The sequence below is a fragment of the Nematolebias whitei genome, chromosome 21, assembly GCF_014905685.2.
Source record: "Nematolebias whitei isolate Nwh7 chromosome 21, NemWhi1, whole genome shotgun sequence".
NCBI classification, from domain to species: Eukaryota; Metazoa; Chordata; class Actinopteri; order Cyprinodontiformes; family Rivulidae; genus Nematolebias; species Nematolebias whitei.
In genome coordinates this window covers 26,006,081-26,015,572 of record NC_056518.1, presented here as the reverse complement: position 1 = coordinate 26,015,572, position 9,492 = coordinate 26,006,081, and the positions used below count along the sequence as shown (strand labels likewise).

Below are 9,492 nucleotides of genomic sequence, written 5' to 3'. Positions count from 1 at the left end.
TTAACTGTTTGTGTAACTTCCAGGGAAGCTTTGACTGTACTTAAAGAGTGGGTCCATGGAGGCCACTTTGGCAGCAATAAAAGAATGGATACAATGGAGGACGGCTGTTAGGTTAGCAAACTCAAGTTCCTGAAAATCAAAGAAAAATCAATTAGTGATTAGTAATGCATGTCCATGATTTTAAGTCATAAAAAAATAAAGGTTTATTTAAGTTGTTATAACAGGAAATCTCAAATTTTGCTTTTTCTAACTTTGCACCATTTACTGCAGCCCCAGCCCTGATCCCCACAGCTCCCTGTCAACATTTCAGGTAATTCCCTGCTTCAGCACATCTGATTTAAATTAATGAATCTGTAATTAGCAAGCTTCTGTTAACTTTGATGACACAAAGTAATTCAACCATACTAACATGTCTGGCCTGTGACCAGGTAGTTTAACAACAAACTGCATGAGAACGTCAGAGTCCATGAACATTACTGCTTCTGTGAGCACTTAATTTTTTCTGATATTAAAATTTAAAAGCTTAAATTTGAACTCTGTTCCTAAATGTTTTCAGCTTAGCTTTAAATTAAGATGTAGAATCAAATTCAACACCAAGATATCTGGGTTCAGATATTTGTAGCCTCTAAAACAATACAAAAACCTGGCTCTACATTTAAACTGTATGACTTGGAGAATATTGTTTTAGACACTAAGTGAACACAGCACTGCTTTAAACATGCTGTAACATGAACTTTAGGCTGACAGTCCTTCAGCACCTTGTCTAATACAATGCGTATAAACAACAGCATCATCTGCATACAGTCGAATATTACAATTAAAGCAAACACACAGAAGTAAATAACTTTGGTCCAAAGAATTGTTTGATTACTAATGTCAAATGCTTTTTTGTAAGAATAGTTTGACCATATTGAAGTGTAAGTTATTTACAAGGGAACCCATTTGGACTTGCCAATTTCACTTCCTCAGTACAATCTGATGCCCTACTGTGATAATGTTTATTTCAAACTTTACACTGCCGACAGGTTCAATTATACAAAACAAATCTTTCAAATGTGATTCTTTAAAAAATGCTGCTTGTGGTATATTTATGAATAAAACAAGAACTATGTAGGCTAAGTAATAGCAAAATGCTAAATTATCAGTGGTGTTTTACAAAATGCTGTTTGAAACATGTTAAAAATTTGAAGCTGTTTAAAAGACTGCAACAGTCCACGGTGGTGTTATCTGCATTTAACTCCACCATTAGCTTCTAAATCCAGACAAAATTAAACTTTTTTAGAGCTGTCTGAAATGCAGTAAGATGGTAACAATTTATCATTTTTATACAAAAAAACCCCACTTCAAATGGTTAACTTTTTTATTTAAGCTTAGAAAACAGCATAAACAATTAAAACACATTAATTAATATGTTTGAGTAAATAAGTAAAATAATCTCTGCTTTTAGTTTTTATTTTTCTTTGCATTTTGAAACTAGCAAATAAGTACAACTGTCTTCGAACTGTTGGTGCATTTATTTTATTTTATTTTTTTAAGTCCACAATAATGTTTAAATGATTGATAATTATATGCAATTCATCAGCAATTTGGTTTCTAAACAAAATCTTATTTTAACATAATATTAAATTACTTGGATTAAGGCAAAAAGCTTTACCTTCATTTCTATTTGGTTGCTTTCAGCATTCTTGAAAAGCAGCTTTACCCTGGTTTTTCCATCGTCGGAGGAGCCTTTAAGTTGAGAGAACTTGTATCGCCACAGAACGGCCTATGAGAAAGGGAAGAGATTATTTACCAGCTCAGGGCTTGTTAGAATAAACATATTTAAATACTGCACTTAATTTTATTGGACTAAAACTGGGTAGAAAAAGCGCACAAGGACTCCAACACAATGATAACTAAAGCAAACTGGTGTAAAGTGCACCAGTATGGGAAAAAAAACAGTCAGTAGCAATCTCAAAAGCCATTACTGTAACAAAAGCAGAGAAATGAACAACAACAACCATGAACCACTTTACCTTTGAAGGGCCTTCAGAGCAGGTGAAGCCTGAAGCGAAGTCTATGGTGAAGCACAGAACGTTCCCCTGGCTGCTGCACACGTAGCTTCTGGACTGATGGGTAAAAAAAAAAAAAAAAGTCCATTAACAATTTGTCCAACAAGTTTCTGTGAAAGCACATAATGAAAAAATAAAATAAAAATAATGAAATCACTTTGGTGCATTTATTTTGAAGCTGGTTTTACAACAACCCAGAGTACCATTACCACTGCAGCTTGTTGCACTGCAAGTTTGACAGAAGCTAAAAAACAAAACAACCCTCTCCCCCTTTTTTTTATTTTTTATAATAAAATGAAGTTTTCCAACTGATATTTAAAAATAAGATTACTAACTTGGATTAAAGTCCCTGACCGCACCAAACCGTGGAAAAACTTCTTCCAATGGTCAAACTGCTCCTTTTATAACCTGTGTGGTTTGTGTCCATATTATATAACTATTCTTTAATGATCACTCAGTACAATATGTTTATTTGTTCTAATTAAATAATTTCAATAATCTCTCATCACATTTTAATGATCAAACAATTTATAATTCACACGTAGGTATCCAGATCTCACAAACCTTCAGCTGAGTCGCTCTCTTTTCCATGAAGCTGAAGTCACCCAATCATAACTCAAACTTTGATTTAAAAACAAACCTTTTTTACAGTCAAAGGTCATCTTTCAGTTTCTTTCATGCTATATCAGCACTTCTACGAGCTTGGGCAGCTGAAGGTGACAAACTGATCTAAAGTGGTAAATTTGTGTTCATGCTTCCTGTTATGTTGTGATAAAACCCTGATTGAGGGCTATGCTGCTATAGGTGCAACAAATGCAACCAACTATTCTTTTACATGCAAGTAAACCACAAATGGTCTGATTACGAATAATTCTGGGTGACTGAATTAAATAACAGTTATTCCTATTGGGGGGGAAATGCAGTACATATTTAATGAAAAAAAATAAAAATAAAAAAATAAAGTACATAAAGGACTCCTAACAAATTGGTTTAGTCACCTGGAGATTTTTTGTTTGTTTCTCAATATGAAACTGAAAGTTTTGTCTATTAGGGTCACTAAGTCCTGGATGTCATAATCTATACCAGCTCTCAAAATTAAGAAGTACATTTATGTTTTAATGTGCTGATGACATCCATGAAACTGCATTCCCAACGTTCATTAACTCCACTTTTATCATATTTGATGGGGAGAGTCACATTTTCCACAAGTATCGGGGAAAAAATAATTAAAAATACAAATTCTCAATATTTTCTTGTTTTGCTTCTGCCTTTAATCTGTAACATCTACCGTCAGACTCAGAAATGTGTCGACTTCTTAGATAGATTTTAGTTTTTAAAGTTTAATCAGCAGCTTTGGTTCTTTCAGCTAAATAAGAATCAGTCGGCACATCTCAACATGGGTAACAAATCTTTCTGCAAACACTCAGAAATCATTTAGGTTTAAAAAAATATGTTATTCTAGATCTGAATAAAAAGATTCCAAACCAGCTCCTTTAGTTTATTTTGACAGCTGCTGAGATAGCAGGGTTGACGGTTCACTGTGGTTGTCGTCATGTCGATGATTTGGTTGTTGCATCCATTCAACACGGAGTTACAAACAATATAACAATTACACACAGAAGTTGTGCACAGTGATGGTTAAACAGCCTAAACCTGAGCTTCCACTCAAATGTTTAACACCTTGCTGATCCAATTTCATAGACTGGTGAAAATTATAGTGCTAGTATCAGTATCAAACATTACAAATGTTAAGAAATACTCTGTACTGTTATGAGCAAACAAACCATATTTATGTACTCTTTCGGTGCTCTGGTGTCAAATTTGGCAGGTTTAATGAACAAATCTGGAATCCTGATCCACTCCATTCAGACATCAAACAGATCTTAGCTCAGCTGTACTGTCACTGAACAGCTGTTTGCACAAACAGCTGGGTCCTGTCAGATTAGCCTTTATTACCCACAAACATGAGTAAAACATGACATGATGCGTCCTCTCTGTAGTATCCAACAGATCTGCTTAGACTCCTTCATTATGACAGAATATTGTCAAGAATGTTGTTTATTCAGAGCTAACCATGAAAGTGTTTTACAGTTATAAGCACATATTTCAGAGTATCTTTTAGTCTCTCTCTATAGCGTAATCCTCAATGTGCATTCTAATACTGTCAATTTTTTAAGTGTTTTGTTAAAAGAATTCAAAAAATGTCTAATTCTATTTTATTTGAGGGCAACACATTTTTCTAAGAACTGAACGAAAAACCCAATGAATAAAAGATTAACTTCATCTCCTTTAGGCAGGATGTAAACACTACAATTACTTGAAATGGTTTTCTTGCACTGACCCACAATTTCTCTTACTGTTAAAATGCAGGTTAGTCTACAGAAAGGTGGTTTTGTTTTAGTCATTCAGAATAATTTGGACCCTGTGTTGAGGTAAAAACTAATGGAAACTTATTTTTATGAAATATCTATGGTCTCCAAACATTCTGCCCTGAAATATCAGAGCTACTTTTTACACCATTATGTTAAAAAGACAAGGAGATGAACCATTTTGAGGTTTTGTGCACATGAATATTTAGGTCAAATGAGCCATAATTATATTTTTTTGCCAATGAAATCTAGTTATGTCATACATACAACAAATTCTAACAGAGGATGTATCTAACAACCCACTAGATCAGGGGTGGGCAATTATTGTTTCCATGGGGCCACATGAGAAACAGCAAATATTGTGGAGGGCTGGCACAAATGACTTTTTCATTCAACCTTTATTTAGACAGGTAAATCCCATTGAGCCTCGAGGACTCATTTACAAGAGAGACCTGATTTCAACTTAACTCAATACTGCATAATATTAATAGTATTTCATTATTAAAAGCAGTACATAGCACTGTTTTAACAAGCTGGTAAGAGTATTTGTTATGATTAAGCAACGAAAAAGCGAGGTTTCCTTACAAAAAATGTCATTTATTCAATTAAATTTCCCAGTACAATGGTAAACTGTTAATATTTTTACCATTTGTGACGTTATATTAGTGATCATTTTCAGTCACATTCACCCCAACACTCATTTTGAGTTTTATATACTGCTGGAAAAAGTTCTTATCTTTGTAAATATATCACAATATTCTCTTTGTACTCCAAATATTATGAAACATCATATAATAGTGATCGTCACTGAACTGTGATTTCGAGTCCCGGTTCTTTACGTGCCTACATTTGTAGTCTAAACATCTCATTTGGTGTTTATCAGTTCTTTTTTCTTGTTTAGTGAGAGAAGTTTAGTCTCTGTTGGGCTTTAACGGAAATGTTAAAGTCAGGTTCAAGATCTGAGGTGGAGATGTGAAGCAAAGCTGACATCATTGAGAGAGGATCTATATCTGGATTTGGTTAACTTCATTTGTTTACATATGTATTTTGTAATTCCCCTTACGGGGGCCGGTGAGAGTCAACCAAAGGGCCGCATGTGGCCCTGGGGCCGTACAACACCCAGGTCTGCACTAGATAAACCCATAAGGCTGAAAAATCACTTGTGTATCAGATCCCAAAGCTGTCAATTTAAGTATGGTATTCACTCACTGGAATACAACGGGAACAAAGATAAGGACCAGAATATTCAATAATTTCCCTCTGGGATTAAAGTATCCATCCATTCAGCCATCCATCCATCCATCCATCCATCCATCCATCATAAGCATGTTCACACAGGGGGGAAAAATATGGTATAATAAATAAAAAATATAAACTACCCTGAGAGGCAAAGCTAGCTCAAGTAAAAGTACCTCACAGCTGTTGTAAAGCACAGTATGAATAAAAGTTCTCATTTAATTAAAACTGCAAAAGCACCATCTTCTGTCAATTAAAATGTCCAAAATTTACCTCAGACAATCAAACTAACAAGTCGCGCCGCTGACAGCAGCGAGCTGAGCTAATGAGTTTCCTGACTTGGATTTTTTTTTTTTTTTTAATTTACAAATAGTTTATTTTTCTCCAGATAAGAAAAAAAAAAAAAAAACAGCAGAAATGAGAGCAAAGACAAAAAAAAACAAAAAAAAACAGTTGGTAGGTTGTGATGGACGTCCAAAAGCATGCTCAGTCGGTATCTTCACAGAAAAGAGAAAATCCAACCCAAACTCTGGATTTGTGATTAAATGCAGCACTACATTTTGGTTTGGACCTCAGCTACTCAGATAGAGCCAACGTTCTCCTGCAGACTTTGTGATAACTTGATGTTTTTGACAGAATAATACAAACTTCCTAAACTGTAGACCCAATTGTACCACTTTAACAATAAGGCTCTCCTTATAGATCACTACTAATTAGTTTATAGATACGTTATTAATTCCTCTATAAACACTTTATAAATCATTGTTTATTGTGCATTAATTAAGGATGACAGAGACAAAACTGACCAGTTTCTTATTAAATAATGAGTTGAATTTGTTCATCTAAATATTTCATGTAGAGTTGTTATATTAAACATTTCAGACTAAGTTAATACCTTGTAAGCACAATAAGCATTTGTAAACCTATTTTTTTAGGATCTAATATTAGTTGGAGATACTTATAATGCAGTAAACTGTTAACTTGTAAATGAGTCCTCGGGGATCAATGGGAACTAACCTGTATAAATAAAGGTTGGATATATCATATGCTAAAGAAATTAGGTTTACAAAGGCTTATTGTGCTTACAAGGTAGTAACTTAGTCTGAAATGTTTAATATAACAACTCTAGATGAAATATATAGGTGAACAGATTTGGCTCACTACTTGTCAATAAATTGGTCAGTTTTATGTTGTCATCCTTAATTAATGCATAATAAGCAGTTAATGATTTGTGAAGTGCTTATAGAGGAATTAGTAATTATCTATAAACTATTTATTAGCCATATATAAGGGGAGTCTTATAGTAAAGTGGTACCAACCTAATAAATGCAATACAATGAAAAAAAAGTAAATCCAACAGTTTTCTTCAGCCCTCAGAGTTACCATAAATTACACATTGTGTGATAAATCTTGCACAGAATGTTGTTCTCAATATAGTTTTGTTAATTTGTCTTTGCTTAGATATGAATATTTAATTTCAGCATCTGATAAAATCTAATCTTAGTCCCATTCCTCCATTCCTTGGTTTTGCACTACGTGTTTAGTGTATTCCTAGTTCATATCTTAGATCTTATTACTGTTTTTCTTTTACAATTTATACTTTTGTTGGATGGAACTGGGACCCTGTGTGCACAATTTCCTTCCACCACATGTACCACATGCGATGTAAATCACAAAGAACCTTGACCTCGACCTTCCACTCCAACCCCACACACCAGCATCCTGTTCGAGTACATCTAATACACCGGAGCATGTAAACCTCCAACATGTGTTATTTCTGCTGCCACCCAGACAATTGTGTGGGATGTGGGACTTTCTTTATGCAGCTTTGTGTCTCTGAAGGCCTTTCTTGCTTCGTGACTTCTTTTTGTGGTTGTGTCATCCACTCTGTTGGAATACCAAGAAGCATATTCTGATTTCTCTTTTTGGATTCTAGTTTCAATTTATTTCCACTTCTTTTTTGGTTCCTGTGCAAACACTCTCACACCGCGAGGGCATGGTCATTATAATTATAGAGAGCAGTGAATGTACAGTCCTTTAACAGAGTGTTTTCCACTCAACCCCCCCCCCCCCCCCACACACACACACACACACACACACACGTCTTTAACAGGATGAATCCATCTGTGACTGGCAGAAACATTTTTTTAAAGCAGTAAGCCAGTTGCCAAGTTCTTGCTGTCACCAAATCTACAACATGGTGAGCAGCACCGCACTAATTGGAAAAGATGGGGGGGGGGGGGGATGTTTCTAAGCACAATCCGACAGCAATGCATGCGTGCTGTGATAAAACAAGAGAAAAGATGTTACACTAATGTGTGGGATGCTCTGTTATTTTACAAGTTACCAAATTAAAACATATGTGATTACATATACACATGTACATCCGTATTTACAGTTTTACGGCATCAATTTCTTTATGAACTACTACCATGCGTTAGAACATGTGGGATAAAATGAAGGATTATTGACCTGCAACATCAAATACAGGAATATAAATCTAAATTTGGCACAGATTTTAGAATCCAGAGACATTGGTTTAAACAAGTTATCGATTTTTTACTCCTCATCACTTAAAGACAGCTGAAAAGAGAGAAACTATCTAAACAAAAACTCTCAGACATTTGTGAATTCATTACTCATTTGTTTTATTATAGTTCTGTGAAAAAAGGACAATTATTACCTAAAGCTACAGTGAGTGTTTTGGACATGCATGGATCGCAGGGTCATGTCCAGTGGTCCCTTTGATCACAAACTGGAAGTTTGTACAGTTTCTCACAGTACTTGTCAAGTACAGGTTAAACACCTGACTTGCTGGAGACGCAGGAAAAGCGGCACCTTCAGCTCACGGAAAAATGTGTGACGTACGTAATCAGAGAGCAAGAAGTTTGAATGACTTAAACTGGTCTCATGTACAGACTGCACTCGTTACACAAGTGTGTAACACGACATTCACCTCTGAGTTGTTGCACCGTGAGCAGATTAAAGAGACCCACAGCAACTCATATCTAAATTCAATCTGCTGGCTTCCTTAAATAGATAACTTTTACCAATTGGCTTCATAAAGTATGTAAACGCTTTTGTGCAGTTCCTTGAGATGACTTGTGTTGTGACTTGGCGATATATAAACTGAATTAATTCATGAGCATTGTGTATATTTTATTCAGAATCAAATGTCAAGTCTACTGCACCGTCAGAGAGAACATCCTGAGGAGCAGATATTCCTGTGTGATGGCCTCACACCAGGGTAGAAAGTCTGATGTGTGTGTGACTCAAACCTCACAAACCGTAAATGTGGAGTACTTGTGTAGTACTTTTGAGACATAAATGGTACGATGACTAGGCCTGTCACAATAATTTTTGCTGGGCGATTGTCTCAGAAATTATTGCGATAAACAATAATATTGTTTGAAAGTTGACAATAATTAGTAATTATTGTCAAATTTAAGAAGAAATATTTGTTAATTTGTTTTGTATGTAGTATTATTTTTGACCACTGGATGGCAGTATAAGACTGTTTGAACCGAAGGATGGATAGTAAGGGAGCGGGCAGTGTGTCTCTAAGAAAAATGGGAGGGAGGCCACTTGACATGACATGGACCATCTCCCTTTGGTTCTCAAAATGGCGGACGCTCAGTGTGGTTTGAGCTCTTTAGCATAGCATTTTTCCAACAGCAGGACTGCTTTTGATTAAAAATAAATAAAAAATCAGTAAACAAGTTTTCATCTTTTTGCAGAGAAAAACTTTTTAAGACAAAGGCATGGGTTTCAACCGTGAATTTTGGGGCTTCGACAAGACGGAGGCTTTTTGCACAAAAGGAAACATTTATATAACC

General features: G+C 35.2%; 1 protein-coding gene across 1 annotated transcript in view; it reads right to left on the bottom strand.

Annotated features, from left to right (window-relative positions):
- sntg2 (syntrophin, gamma 2) overlaps positions 1 to 9,492 on the bottom strand; it is a 102,797-nt gene continuing 93,305 nt past the window's right edge. The window contains exons 15-17 of the mRNA XM_037694782.1: positions 2,016 to 2,108; positions 1,655 to 1,765; positions 1 to 129 (exon numbers count right to left, since the gene is read on the bottom strand). Of these exons, the coding sequence (XP_037550710.1) occupies positions 1 to 129; positions 1,655 to 1,765; positions 2,016 to 2,108 (333 nt within the window). The remainder of the gene's footprint in view (positions 130 to 1,654; positions 1,766 to 2,015; positions 2,109 to 9,492) is intronic.